General features: G+C 45.8%; 1 protein-coding gene across 5 annotated transcripts in view; it reads left to right on the forward strand.

Annotated features, from left to right (window-relative positions):
- STAU2 (staufen double-stranded RNA binding protein 2) overlaps nucleotides 1-15,179 on the forward strand; it is a 195,548-nt gene that overhangs the window by 128,296 nt on the left and 52,073 nt on the right. The window contains exon 14 of one of the 5 annotated variants that reach the window (XM_068165892.1): nucleotides 4,969-6,042. The exons of the other annotated variants lie outside the window; for them this stretch is intronic. Coding sequence (XP_068021993.1) covers nucleotides 4,969-5,160 — 192 coding nt within the window. The 3' untranslated portion in view covers nucleotides 5,161-6,042. Of the gene's footprint in view, nucleotides 1-4,968; nucleotides 6,043-15,179 lie in introns of those variants that run through there. 5 annotated transcript variants of the gene reach the window in all.

The raw sequence follows: 15,179 nt of genomic DNA on the forward strand, positions 1-15,179 counted from the left end.
AGTCTCCTCTCCTCGAGTCTCCTCTCCTCGAGTCTCCTCTCCTCTCCTCGAGTCTCCTCTCCTCGAGTCTCCTCTCCTTGAGTCTCCTCTCCTCTCCTCGAGTCTCCTCTCCTCTCCTCTCCTCGAGTCTCCTCTCCTCTCCTCTCCTCGAGTCTCCTCTCCTCGAGTCTCCTCTCCTCTCCTCTCCTCTCCTCATCTCTTCTTTATCTCTTCAGTTTCCTTACTTTAATGCTTTTTGATGAGTTTTTAACATAGTAATGTTTTTGGAGGTAGCAACACTGTCCATTTTTATGTCAGTGACTTCTGTCATTCACTCCACCCAGTAGTCCCAGCGAAGTGTGCAGTCCAAGTGAATACAATGAACCTTCATCACTTACACTTTCAGTCTGTGCTTTCTTAATCCCATTGATTATATTTGTGTTATATATTAGGCCACGTTTTTAGAACTCTCCTATGCTTCATAACGTATAAATCAAAAGACTTCTACTTTCTAGGACAGACAACAGTTGTGTAATGTTATATCAACCTGGTTTATTCTATGTATCCTATGTATCCTATGTAATCTACCAATATTAGCACTTTTATCTTCAAGGATAAATTAGGTGGTAAGAGAATAAGAAGGGACAGGAATTGCAGAAGTGGAAGAGCTACTGATGAGGTAGACTTGCTAGGAGATTCCAACAGGGAGGAGCTGCACTGAAAGATGTATGTCATGCTCAGCAGCTTCAGAAATCATTGCTGGAAAGCTTGACAGACAGCAGTGACAGGCAAATTGAAATGTGGTTTGTAGAAAACCATCATGGTCAACCTGGAAAAAAGCACTACTGGGCAGGTTCAGCAGGGTTGTGGTGGTGCCTAGGGGTGAGCAGTTCTTGGTGCCACTTAAATAACAGCAAAAGTGGAAGCAGTTCTCTGGGGTCTAAAGAGTTTGGATTTGAGTGAGGTGCTCAGGGTGCTTGGGGCATGGAAAATTAAGGTTTAAGAAGAACTTTACCTTGTAAGACTGGACGCATGCGAAGGTCCAGATCTCTCTATTTGTTCTGGTCTGAGAACTGCTTGTAGAGCATTCTCAGGACGCAGCATCAGGGGATTTCTGCCGGCCAGAGTGGCTGACTGAAAACAACCCCCCCAATAACTAATGGTGTAGTCAGTGAGTATGCAGAGGATGAGAATTTGTCCAATGCTGTGACTAAAAAAGATGAATGGAATTGAGGTTTTCTTAAGATGCCTTTACTGGCCCTACCATAATTTCTGCTTACAATAAATTTTGCTCTGAGGCAAAACTGGTGTTTTCTAGATGTTCAGATTTAATTCACAGTGGGTGTTTGTGCCCTGGACATAGCCAAAACTGACAAAATGTTAGGACTTTCTTTTTTAAAAGACATGAATTGTTTCTGTGGGCTGATCTTGTATGCTCCTACCTCATCTTGTAGGAACATCTCATGTGGCTAGCTCTGCTTCTCCTGCCAACGTAATCTGCTTGGGTGCTGCCTCCTCCTTTTGATGACTCCATAACCTCCATTGCGGGTCAGGCATAGCCACAGCGGAGTGCCTGGTGCTCCAAAAGAGACAGAAATAGAAACTCTGTTTGATATGCAGCACCACCCTTCACTCTTCTCTTGTTCTACAGGGAAATTTATGCCTCTTAGGTTGACATTGCAGTTGGAGTCAACCTATCAGGCGAGGCTCACTAGGTCCATGTCTGCTGTTTGGTACTTTTTCCTCATCTGCTGTGCTCCCCAAGCCCAAGCTTTCTGAGCAGTTTTCCAACGTGATTGCCTCTTGCTGAAGGTGCAGAGTGGTGTTTTTCAGCGCTCTGTGCATGCGTGTTTGTTTACACAGGACCGTCAGCAGGATATGAAATGCTACTGCTGCGGTCGCTGGGTATCCTACATGCTTGGCATGTAAATGGTGGGAAACAAAGTGCATGCTGTGGGACTGGTTCCTGTTGGAAAATAAACAAATGCTGAAATATCCTGGTGACAGCCACACAAGAGTGGTGAGGGTCACAGAATCATAGAGTGGTTGAAGCGGGAAGGGACCTCTGGAAGTTGTCTAGTCCAACTACCCTACTCAAACAGGGCCATCTAGAACAGCATAGCCCAGCCTGTGTCCAGGTAGCTTTGTAATATCTTCAAGGTGGAAGACTCTGCCTTGGTTAGTCCTCTCCCTTGACTTCATCTCCAATCCTGGCTGCTTCCTGCACCACTGAGCTGGCAGAAACTAACTCAAGCTTTTAGCTAGCTAATGAATTGGACTGATCCTTAGAGGAGTACCACATCTGTAAGAAGGAAGACATCAGGATCGTTCAGCCAAGAGGCTGAACCTGCAGCAAGCTATGAAATCAATTTACCCACTTTGTAAGACATCACTTGAGGAGGATGGGGCAAAAGTTAAGTGATTTTCCCATAGAAATGTTTGTCTTGTTTAGTAGCCTTAAATCTGCTCATTGTGCAGTAGTGTGTTCTGACGTGAAGAAGAGGCCAGGAATGCACACAGAAGGAGGGAGGAAGAGCAGGGTTGTAGCATCCCTCTAGAGAAGCGCAGCTGTTTTGGAGCTGCACCCTGGTAGTTGCTTTCATTAAAATACCTTAGCAGGCCTTCAGCGCAGCGTAGCATGTGAAAGTGAAAAGAAAGGCATTAATGACATGCAACGAGCCAACTTTCCACGGACCACAGGCCAGCTGCTCCCTCTCCTGAGTTTGCAATCTGTTTCTGGTTTGGTTTGTGTTTCTCTTACTTTAGGCTCAGCTGGCCAATGGTGAAATGCAAAAATCACGACTCTCCTTGCTGCCCTGGCTGTTAAGGAAGGGAAATGCTGAAAAGGGAAAGGTATTGAAGAAGTTTGGGAAAGCTGAAAGTGTCAGTTAGTTTTATGCCTTGTCACACTGCAGCAGGAGATTCAACCCACTTGCAGTATCAAGAAATCTAACAGCTTTTTCCCTGGCAGGGAAAAACGGCAGGAAGACAACAGAGATAGGTTCTTCTCCTACTCAGCAGTTAAAAATGGATAGACATAACACCTACCAGATCAAAGCTGATGACAGAGATGGAGGCAAAAATGAAGTGGGAAGAGACCCCGCTAGTAGCTTGTCTTGCAGCTGAGATTGACAAGGATGTGGGGTTTTCATCTTGACCCCTGATGGGCAGCATTTAATAGCTATGTCCATTTTAATTTCTAGGGTTGGTGAAGTCTTTGAAACCTTTTGAATTAGCACTGACACTCAAACTCAAGCTGCCTGCTTTGTAGGCACCTCCACTTGAGACAAAGAAAGGTATTAGCGAAATGTACGCCCAACCTTGTTGCCCACCCTCTACTTGCGAGAGTTACTCCCTGGCATTTTCCACACACTAATCAAATTTATGCTGTGTCTGGTGTTGATGCATGTTTAACCACTGGCTAGTCAATGGAGTTGCTTAACACACTAATTATATAATTGCCATTTCAAAATACATTTCCTTACCCACTCTACAAGACAAAATAATGATTTCCACATGTTGCATCTGAAGACCTGTGGTTTTGCCAGAGTTGTGTTTGCCACCTCATTTTCCCACTCCTCTTGAAATAGTGTCACGTGGCTGGTACTATGCATTCACCTAGCACGGATTAAGCTTTGTCCTTTTCATTTTCATACCCACCATGCAAACCCTGCCTCTATACAGTGCAAGTAGAAACTAAATTTGACATCCTGCTCCTCTTTATTTCAAGGATTCTCTTCAAGAAGCTAGGATCTGATAATAAATGTGCTAGCAATAGACTTAAAGTGAAATGAAGGAGGTCCAGCTTTGGAAGCAGTAACATGGGAATAGCCAAGCTTACGTAGCATGAAATACAATGGGATGTCACAGCTGAGCCTCCTCTCTGGCACCACTTCAGCTTCATCAAATTGGTACAAATTTCCTCTGTCTGCTGAGAGTTTAAACAACTTTTCCTTCTTTTTGAGATAAATCTACCCAAGATAACCAGCCCTGTGCTGGGCTAAGTGCTTCTGTAAACTTGGGGTGTCTTCCAGCACTGCAGTCCCACAGCAAATCCTGTCATCTCTTGTGTCTGCAGAAATCATTCATGTTGATAAAGATGTGCAGGGTGAGCGCCCAGGGGCTGGAGCCAGGCTCTGCTGGGTAATGCCCAATGCCAGCACAAGGGGCAGTGGTGGAAGCTGAGGCATAGGAAGTTCCATGGAAACAGGAGGAAGAATTTTTTCCCTGTGAGGGTGACAGAGCCCTGGAACAGGCTGCCCAGGGGGGTTGTGGAGTCTCCTTCTCTGGAGATATTCCAAACCTGCCTGGATATGTTCCTGTGTGACCTGCCCTAGATGATCCTTTTCTTGCAGGGAACTTGGACTCAGTCTTTCAAGGTCCCTTCCAGCTCCTAACCATTGTGATTCTGTGAAGTCCTCTGAACATAGCCTGGTCTGTGCTTTTAGTGCTGAAGCACTTTTCTCAGTTTGTTGCAGGTGAACTCGTGTCTCTTCTGAGCAGAGGTGGGATTAGCAGAGGAGCAAAGGTCAGGTAATGGGAAGAGTATCAAAGTAGTCATGCAAGCTTGCTCAGTGCAGAGTGTATGTCCTGCCCAGTTTAAAGTTCAGCTCGAACTTTACTGACTTAGCTCTGCTGCCTGTAACATGGATCAATACCTTTTGGGTCTGGATCTCTGCAGAGCATAAGGAAGTTTAAGAGCACTAAATGTCAGTTCCTACATGTCCATGGTGCTACAACATCCTGCTTTCTTCCTTTGAAGATCTTATACATACCCCACCAAGACAGAGCTGCAGATTTACCCTAGGTTGATCACTGATGCTTCATCTGAGCGAATGAGTTCATTTTCCTCTTTCACATGGTTGCCATGGATGTCCTGATGGAAAGTGTCAGACATCCACAGGAATAAAAGTGTTTATATTGTTTCCTATAATTAATTTACAGCATCTGAGTGCCCTCTCTTGTCTCCCAAACTCCTTTCTTGTACAGACTGTTTGCGGTCACACTGAATTTCTGAGACCATTGAGTCAGAACATCCCACTGTATGAGGCAGGAAGGAGTCACCAACCAACTTACTCTCCAAAGCATCAAATGTGCAGTCTCAGGAGTTTTCTGTGTGTACTATTGGACTTATGTTGCCCATTTTGTAGCCGTTGCAGACCATCTGTGTTCCAATGTTAATGCTTCATTCCAGCAAGATCCTTCACATATGCTCAAAGTAAGACAGCTTCCAAGTAATTCACTCTCTCAAGGACTCAAGACTTGAGATAATAAACACTAAAATGGAGGAATCAAGCACAACCAAAAGAGTGAACTCTTAAGTTAAACTTCAAATCTTGTATGTATTTCTTCATCTTCATTCTTTCCCTTTTCCACCGTCAGAGAGACCGTGAGACCTAGTTTTCCCCAGATCCTGATGGCTGTACAAATAATTGATTTTACAGTCCCAAATCTCCTCTCTCATCCTTTATACCCCCCAAAAAACAGTTCAGATTGGTCCAAAATAAAGAAAGAAAACGCTTCTAGCCAATAAATAAATAAATAATTGTACTTGGGCATTGGCAGTGAAAACAAGGGAAGTGGCTGAGACTCACAACTGGTGGGAAAGATGCTGAACTCTTTTACCAGTGGTTCATGCACAGTGCAGCAAATGTGTATTTTATTCTGTACCTGTCCCCACAGCAGCATGAATCCTCTGTGGGACTCCTGTTTGTGCTACAGAGCAGCACAGCTGGGTAGCCACAGGATCACAGAGTGGTGACCACAGAGTAGCCATCTTCTTTGGATCACTCAACAGTGTGCTCAGTAGAGCTGAAGGAGCAGAAGAGTTTGGGGGAATTGTCTTTTTGGAATACTTTATGAGATGACATTTGGGGTGCTGTTCTGAAGGGGGAAAAGAAGGATTTGGATCCTCTTGGGAGTCAAAGAGCCTTAAGTTGTGATTTCCCACAGTCCAGTATCAACCATCAAGTGACTCTTGACCTTTGGTGTTCACTACAGATGCCCAAAGCTAAGCAAACCATACCAGATGCCTTCAGAATTTCTGCAGTTAGAAGTTTTAGAATTAACCAGGTTGGACAAGACCTTTGAGATCATCAAGTCCAACCTATCACCCAACACCATCTGATCAACTAAACCATGGCACCAAGTGCCTCATCCAGTCTCTTCCTAAACATCTTCAGTGATGGTGACTCCACCACCTCCCTGGGCAGCACATTCCAATGGCCAATCTCTCTTTCTGGGAAGAACTTCTTCCTAACATCCAGCCTGAACCTCCCCTGGCACAGCTTGAGACTGTGTCCTCTTGTTCTGGTGCTGGGTGCCTGGGAGAAGAGACCAACCCCCACCTGGCTACAACCTCCCTTCAGGGAGTTGTAGACAGCAATAAGGCCTCTCCTGAGCCTCCTCTTCTCCTGGCTAAACACCCCCAGCATCTCCTCACAGGGCTGTGCTCCAGACCCCTCCCCAGCTTTGTTGACCTTCCCTGGACACATTCCAGTACCTCAACATCTCTCTTGAGCTGGGAGGGCCCAGAACTGGGCCCAGGACTCAAGGTGTGGCCTAATCAGTGTCGAGTACAGGGGCAGAAGGACTTTCCTGCTCCTACTGGCCTCACTATTCCTGATGCAGGCCAGGATGTCATTGGCCTTCTTGGCCACCTGGGCACCCTGCTGGCTCATGTTCAGCCTACTGTCAACCAGGACCCCCAAGTCCCTCTCTGCCTGGCTGCTCTCAGCCACTCTGACCTCAGCCTATAGCACTGCCTGGGGTTGTTGTGGCCAATGTGCAGAACCTGGCACTTGGATGTGTTCAATCTCATGTCCTTGGACTCTGCCCATCTGCCCAGCCTGGCAAGGTCCCTCTGCAGAGCTCTTCAACCCTCTAACAGATCAATTCCTGCCCCCAGCTTGCTGTCATCTGCAAACTTGCTGATGACTGACTCAATGCCCTCATCCAGATCATCAATGAAGATGTTAAAGAGCACAGGGCCCAGCACTGATCCTTGGGGCACACTACTAGTGCCTGGCTGCCAGCTGGATGTGGCACCATTCACCACCACTCTCTGGGCTCAGCCTCCAGCCAGTTCCTAACCCAGCTCAGAGTGCTGCTGTCCAAGCCAGGGGCTGACAGCTTGGCCAGGAGTTTGCTATGGGGGATGGTGTCAAAGGCCTTGCTGAAGTCCAGGCAGACTCCATCCACAGCCTGCCCCACATCCACCAGGCAGTCACCTGGGCATGGAAGGAGGTCAGGTTGGTCAGGCAGGACCTGCCCTTCCTAAATCCATGCTGGCTGGGCCTGATCCCTTGGCCATCCTGTAAGTGCTGTGTGATTGCACTCAGGATGACCTGCTCCATAACCTTGCCTGGCACTGAGGTCAGGCTGACAGGTCTGGAATTCCCTGGCTCATCCAACCTGCCCTGCTTGTGTATGGACATCACCTTGGCAGCTTCCAGTCCTCTGGGACCTCTCCAGTGAGGCAGGATTAGTGAAAAGTGATGGGAGGGTGGCTTGGCAGCTCATCTGCCAGCTCTCTCAGCACCCTAGGATGGATCCCATCTGGTCCCATGGACTTGTGGGGATCCAAGCAGCTAAGGAGGTCTGTAGCTACTTCCTCCTCCTCACAGGGGAACTATACTGCTCCCTGCCTCCATCTGCCAGCTCTGGAGGCCTCTTGTCCTACAGACAACCAATCCTGCTATTAAAATTTGAGGCAAAGAAGGTGTTAAGCACCTCTGCCTTTTCCTCATCTTTTGTTACCATGTTCCCCTCCATGTCCACCAAGGAGTGGAGGTTGTCCTTGCCCTCCTCTTGCTATTCTTATATCTGTAGAAGGATTTTTTGTTGTCCTTCACAGCAGTGCCAGGCTAAGCTCTAAATGGGCTTTAGCCTCTCTATTTTTTTTCCTGCATGACCTAGCAACATCCTTACATACCCCAAGGGTCACCTCTCCTTCCTCCCAATGATGATATCTCCTCTTTTTTCCCCTTAATTCACCCAGAAGCTCATTGCCCATCCAGGCTGTCTGCCCCGGGGCTCATCTCCGGCACATGGGCACAGCCTGTTCTGAGCCTTCAGGAGTTCTTTCTGGAAGCAGCTGCAGCTCTCCTGGACCCCTTTGTTTTTAAGGGCTGTCTCCCAAGGAACCTTCTGAGTTAGTTCCTTGAGTCACCTGAAGTCTGCCCTCAAGAGGTTTTGTTGCTGCCCCTCTTAGCTTGACTGCATATTGAACACTCAGTTATCTCATGGTCCCTGGACCCCAGACAGCCTCCAAGCACCACATCCCCACCAGCCCTTTTCTATTGGTAGAAAGGAGGTCAAGCAGAGCCTTACCCCCATTAGGCTCACACAGCAGCTGGGATAAGAAGCTATTCTCCACGCACTCTAAAAACCTTCTAGACTGCCTCCTCTCTGCTGTGTTATTTACAGATGAAATTGCAGAATATCTGTCCCAAGGCCAGGGGCAGCTTTAGCCAATGCAATCTTGCCTTTTGCAGTGTATTTGTGTATTGCAGGCAGAATATGCTCACCTTACCAGCCCCATCCCTGCCACCAGTACGTATCCAGCTGGTGGCGGCATTGTCCATACCTACCAGCCATGGTAGGTGTGGACAGCTCAAGGTTGGAAGTTGCCACACCAACCCCAAGCAGGTACTGCTAGGTCAGGCTAGAGGTGGTTAAGGTTGGTGTTACTGTGTGTGCCAGCAGTACCCATAAAGTCATCTTCTTTGTCCTTTGTGTAATTCTTCAAAGCACATCCCACAGACAATGAGAGCTTCCCTTTCTCAGCGTTCATCTCTTTAGATGTCTATCAAAAAGCTTTAAATTGGCTCCAGGAATTGTAAAATTGGGTACATGAGTTGGATTCATAAAGGCCATCTTGGCATACGTTTGAACCTCTCCGCTGGCTGAATATCTTGTGTTGGTATCTTGACAGACGAGTGCCGAAGGTGCAACTCCCTGCATGGGGCTCTGAGCAGTCCCCCTCATGCCTCAGCTATTGACATGAAAAGCTCACCTTTCACTGACACTGGCTATAGGGCTTATCCCAGTAAAGATTTTAGCTGGTCTGGGGAGTCGCAGGAAGCCTGTTTAGCTGTTCCTTCAAAGCAGCAGGCTTTGCGGAGTCCTGCTTCAGACCACTGCCTAAAGATTTCATGCCTCACGTTGTTTTGAGTAATTGAGGTGATTTTTTTTCTGGCACAGCATGCTGCATGGAGTTAGGAATTAAGGAGATTTTTATGTTGTCATATTTGATTCAATACCCTGTTGTCATTTATGCCAAGTGGTACAATAATACACTGTCAGTCATTTAGGGGGCCAGTTGGATGAAGCTTTGTTCGTGTGAGTGGGGCTTCCCAGGGTGCCTCAGTTCATCAGTGCAGATAATACTGCAGGAACCTGGGGATGGGGGTTTGGAGTGTGCCAGAAAGCAGCATCTTTCTTTCAGAATGCAATCAAAAATAAGCAGGAACTGGGGTGTAGAACTCTTTCTTGTCAGCACGTGCCTGTCCACGTTTGCGAGGAGAATCAGGTAAAAGGAAAATAATTAGGAAGGAGCATTGGCTGCAGTTTTCTGAGCTGCAGAGTAGTTAAGCGAGGAGCTATGGATTTGAGAGGGAGTTAAGGAAATTAAAAGGAGGCATCAGATGTTGGCTTAAAGCCCCACTTGCCCTTACAGAACAAAAGTATGAGCACAGAATGAGTCTGCTGTGCTGGCAGACACACGATTTAGCCATGCCAAAGCACTCTGAGGACATTTGCAGACATTTGCAAGTTTTTTTAGCCCTCGTGTAGATAAACTGGATCTTGTGAAGCCTTTGGAACTCTCCTGGTAAGTAACATTTAACCCCCTTCTGCTCAAACAGCCTTTCTCAGGCAATTAGGTGTTCTTCATTTGGAGGCCAGTTCAAAAGATGACTTGTTACCTTTGTTTAGCAGAGGCTCAACTGCTGCAGCTTTCTGATCCTTTTCAAAAGGCAACCTGAGTTTACACAATAAAAGGGGTTTTTTTTTCTTATTCTTTTTCTTCTTCTCAAATTAGTTATTTTGAAATATCTCACAGATTACATCAGTTTCTTACTTGCATTCATGTTGCAGGATGGTGACCATTGTATGTTGCTAGTGATGCATTAAATTAATTGTTTACATTACAACATCTAAACACATTAGAATCTTTTGTGTTTGTCTTCAAAGATTCCTATTCTAATAAAGCTCTCTGAAACAAGTAAGGTTGTCTTTTTTGTTTAGTTTATGCATCAGTGGAGAACCTAAAGGTCTGCAGCCTGTAGCCATCCCTGTCTGTGTTTAGCAGAGTGTAATGAAATGGTGTTTGGGACTGTATGTATTTTCATTCACAAGGGAAAGTTAGACTTTGAAATGAATCATTTGGCATTTAGAAAAGGTAACACCTGGGAAAAAGTCAATGGGAAGAGTGGACATTCACCCTCTTTTCTTAAAGCCTGTGTTTTGATGTGACTTTTAATGAGAGTGAAAAGGAAAGTGTGTATAGTGTGCCCCAAAATAAACATTTTGGCTGCACCCTTCCAGTTTCTGATGGCTTTGTGTCTCTCTTCAGGTCAAAGTGTTTCTGAGGGTAAAGTGATAGAATGCCAACATTCAGCAAACAACACTATTTGGAGTTTGAAAAACTTTGCAGTCTCAGCTTTGCTAAATGGATGCTTTAACAGAGTCAAAATGAAATGTGAAAAATAAAAGGAAAAGCTGACAGCTTTAATAGACTTGGAACTGTCTGTGAAGTAACTTGCACTGTGGAGGGAAGCTCAAGGAAACCTCAATGACAAAGTTGGTAGTGCATAAGACCCTTAATGGGAAGGTTGTGAGTTCAAGCCTGCAGTGGGCAGTAGTGTCCTCCCTACTCTAGTCATGAGGTCTGTGGTGACAGGTTGGACTCGATGATCTTTGAGGTCTCTTCCAACCTTAGTGATACAAGACGTTTTTAGCAGCAGGGGAGCTTCTTGAAGAGTCAGCTGAGCAGTGGATGTCCACACTTTCCCTTTAACACACTCTTATAGTGCAATACATTTCAGTTCTTCCATCTAGAGAGAAGTGCTCTCATGCACATTTTAGGTGACACCACATCTGCCTCAGAACCTGTGTTTCATTTTGTTTAGACATACATCTTCCTATCTTTACAATGCTGGCAAGTTGTGAGAGAACAGCAGGGGTTTGTTTACCTGTCAAAACCCAAAATAACTTGCATGAAGACAATGACCAAAGGAAACGATCACAGTTATACTTTCTGTTAGTGAATGTCACTGAAAGGAAGAGCAGCAAGCTAAGTGTCAATGTCAGAAGCAGATTAATTGCTGTGTACAAGGTAAGCCCTTCAGGATAACAAGCCAAGAGAGCTTCATGGTTAAATACCCTCTAGAACATGCAGCAATGCTAGAGCCACTGAGTTATAGTAAGACTTGGGAAATGTGACAAAATAAGCAGTGGAATGAAGAGAACAGTCCTGAAACCAGTTGGAAAACCAGGAAGTGTAGAATTTGATGGAATTATGAAATATCTTAAGGAAGATCTTGTTTCTGATCATGACTCACCTGTGAGAAAAGTGATAAGGAGTAAATTGGCTCTCCTCAATAAACCTTCAGCTTTAGACAAAGAAGGTAAGTGATGAAAAGGTGCTGAGGACTGTTTCGATTACATAAAAGTGTAGCATTTTTAAATGTAAGGTTGAAAACAATAAATTTCAGATCTATTCTTATTTGCTTGAAAGACTTTTTAATGAAAAGAAGGGTGAAAAGGTGTGAAAGAGTTTGGTGTAACAACCTGCCAGAAGTTGTTCCAAAGGTTATCACTTGCTGAGATACTTAGGCAAGATGTGCTCCAGTAGCCACCTAAGGATGCTGCTATGGGTAGTAGCACTCATGATCTCTGAATACTTTTAGTAAAGGTAAAGGTTAATCATTGAACTTAAAAATCCTGTGGACTGTGAGCCAAAGTCTAAAGCCTAGGGGGACAAAAATAAAGGCTACCTTCCAAATATACCCTCCAATTCTGGACTTCTTATTTTAGATTCCTTAAACTATGGTATTCAGAAACAGAAGGCACCCTCAGCTTTTGAGCAGGTGCATGCTTTATCTTTTGCAGGAGGTTTGCCCATTCTGTTTATAAAGACACCAGATGAGTTTCCACACCACTGGTTCATAGAATCATAGAATCATAGAATCAATAAGGTTGGAAGAGACCTCAAAGATCATCAAGTCCAACCTGTCACCCAACACCTCATGACTTCTAAACCATGGCACCAAGTGCCTCATCCAGGCTCTTCCTAAACATCTTCAGGGATGGTGACTCCACCACCTCCCTGGGCAGCACATTCCAAGGGCTAACAACTCTCTCTGGGAAGAATTTTCTCCTCACCTTCAGCCTAAACTTCCCCTGGTGCAGCTTGAGACTGTGTTCTCTTGTTCTGATGCTGGTTGCCTGGGAGAAGAGTCCAATCCCCTCCTGGCTACAACCTCCCTTCAGGGAGTTGTAGACAGCAATGTTGTCTCCCCTGAGCCTCCTCTTCTCCAGGCTAAGCAACCCCAGCTCCTTCAGCCTCTCCTCACAGGGCTGTGCTCCAGACCCCTCCCCAGCCTCATTGCCCTTCTCTGGACATGTTCAAGTGTCTCAATGTCCTTTTTAAACTGAGGAGCCCAGAACTGGACACAGTACTCAAGGTGTGGCCTAACTCAGGGTGTGGCCTTCTTCATGAAGAAATTCTGCCCAAATATCCCACTCCTGTGAGCATTTCCATACTCATGCAGATCTGCACAGGAGTTGTCCCATCAGATGAACTGATGGCTGCTGTGTGCCAATGTATAGACAGTGAGACATGCAAGTTCAACTGGTGTGAGTAGAGGCTGACAGAGGTGAAATAGCAAATGTAGATACATTGCCTGGCTTTAGTGTCTCATCTTTGTTTTGGCTGGGTTATTGTCTAAGTTCAGGAGCGGAAAACACAGCATCTCTAAACACACTCATACCAAGAACTGATGTTCCTACAGTCAGTTTTCAATGCTCAAATTATGTGAAAGCTGCAGTTTCCAGGCATATGATAGTTTTTGTAGTAGAATGAACAATTTGTGTTTTGGACTCCCTTTTCTCTTTCTGTCTTTCTTTTACAAGTCGCTGTAGTTGGTACTTGCATGCTCACTGCTCCCTGCTGGCCAAAAGTGACTGAAGGGGAAAATTTTATTCAAGATTTTAGAGAAAGAGGGGGAAGGAAGTATAGAAATGTAAAGGTTCATTGCTGGAATCACAGGAATTCACAGCCCTTGTCCTAAGAACAGATGCGTGTACTGGATTGTATCTTGAAGACCCACAGTGTCTCATAGATCTCCTTTTTGGCAATGGCTTTTACTTCTCTCTGAGAACTCCCTTCGAAAACCTTGTTCCAGATTGCAAATGATGTTACAGTTGAAAGAACAGCAGCACAGAGTATCAAAGGCTGGTGCTTGACTGGTGGGCTGAGCAGCAGTGCAATTTTGACAGGGATAGTCTTTATCAGATGGAACTAGACTCTCAAGCATATGTTATGTACCTCTAAATGTTCTGATCACATTCCCCATTTCAAGCAGAAATTGGAAGGTAAGCAAGCCGTGTTGCCAGCGAAGAGTGGTAGAACCAGGTGGCATGCTTCGGGTTCTACTACATGAAGAGGTCAGAAAAGTCCTTTTATCATAGAATCATAGAATCAATAAGGTTGGAAATGACCTCAGAGATCATCAAGTCCAACCTGTCACCCAGCACCTCATGACTACTAAACCATGTCAACAAGTGCCACGTTCAATCCTCCTCTTCTCCAGGCTAAGCAACCCCAGCTCCCTCAGCCTCTCCTCACAGGGCTGTGCTCCAGAGCCCTCCCCAGCTTTGTTGCCCTTCTCTGAACATGTTCAAGAGTCTCAATGTCCTTCTTAAATTGAGGGCCCCAGAACTGGACACAGTACTCAAGGTTTGACCTAACCAATGCTGAGCGCAGGGCAGAATGACTTCCCTGCTCCTGCTGGCCACACTGTGCTGTGTGATTGCACTCAGGATGACCTGTTCCATAACCTTGCCTGGCACTGAGGTCAGGCTGACAGGTCTGGAATTCCCTGGCTCATCCAGCTGACCCTTCTTGTGGGGCCAAGGCATCACCTTGGCAACTGCCAGTCATCTGGGACCTCTCCAGTGAGCCAGGATTGGTGAAAAGTGATGGAGAGTGGCTTGGCAGCTCATCTGCCAGCTCTCTGAGCACCCTATGATAGATCCCATCCGGTCCCATGGACTTGTGGAGATCCAAGCAGCTAAGGAGGTCTCTAACAGCTTACTCATGGATTTCAGGGGGATCATACTGCTCCCTGACCCCATCTACCATTTCAGGAGGCCAGTTATCTTGGAGTCCTCCTGCCTTACTCTTGAAAATGGAGGCAAAGAATGTATTTAGTACCTCTGCCTTTTCCTCATCTTTAGTTACAATATTCCACTCCTCTTGCCCTCTTTTTAGCATTAATATATTTGTGAAAGGCCTTGAAACAAACACTGAGAGCGCACCGCTGTAGATATTAACACTGGAACCTTGCTAAAGAAGGTGTTTCAAAGCTTGCAGCTGAAGTTTCCATTGCATTCCTTGTCTGGTGGAAGAAAGAAAAGGCTCAGCATCAGTCTTACCCTGTCTGAAAGAGCTTGTGTGCCTTTTTTCTTGTCCGATCATGCTCTCTACCTTTCACAAGATTTTGGTGTTATCTTTGTTACTTTTGAGACTTTAGAGGCCTTTTCCAACCAAAACAGTTCTGTGGTTCTATGATTATCTACCAGGGCTTGTGCTAAACTATGTCTGTCAGCAGCACATCTCTGCCTCTTTGAAATACCTCAAGGGAGGGAGAGTCAACCATCTCCCTGGGCAGCCTGTTCCTGTGGTTGAGAAACCTTTCAGTGAAGAAGCTTCTTCTCATATCCAACCTAAACCTCCCCTGGTGTGATTGAGGCCATTTCCTTACAAACTACCTCAGAGAAAGAAAAAGTACTGCCATGTCTGTGCAAGGCAGGAAGTGATGCACAGGTTTTACGTTCATACGTACGGACATCACACCGATTTTTATGTCCAGTTGCAGAGCACTGCTGTGAGTAGTTACCATGGATTCCCAGGGATCACTTGTAGATAAAGTCCCTCCGTTACATGGCATTTACACAGCCTGGCCCAGGCATCT

Source organism: Melanerpes formicivorus, unplaced genomic scaffold (assembly GCF_026170545.1).
Source record: "Melanerpes formicivorus ecotype bairdi unplaced genomic scaffold, bMelFor1.0.p_v2 SCAF_94, whole genome shotgun sequence".
NCBI lineage: Eukaryota > Metazoa > Chordata > Aves > Piciformes > Picidae > Melanerpes > Melanerpes formicivorus.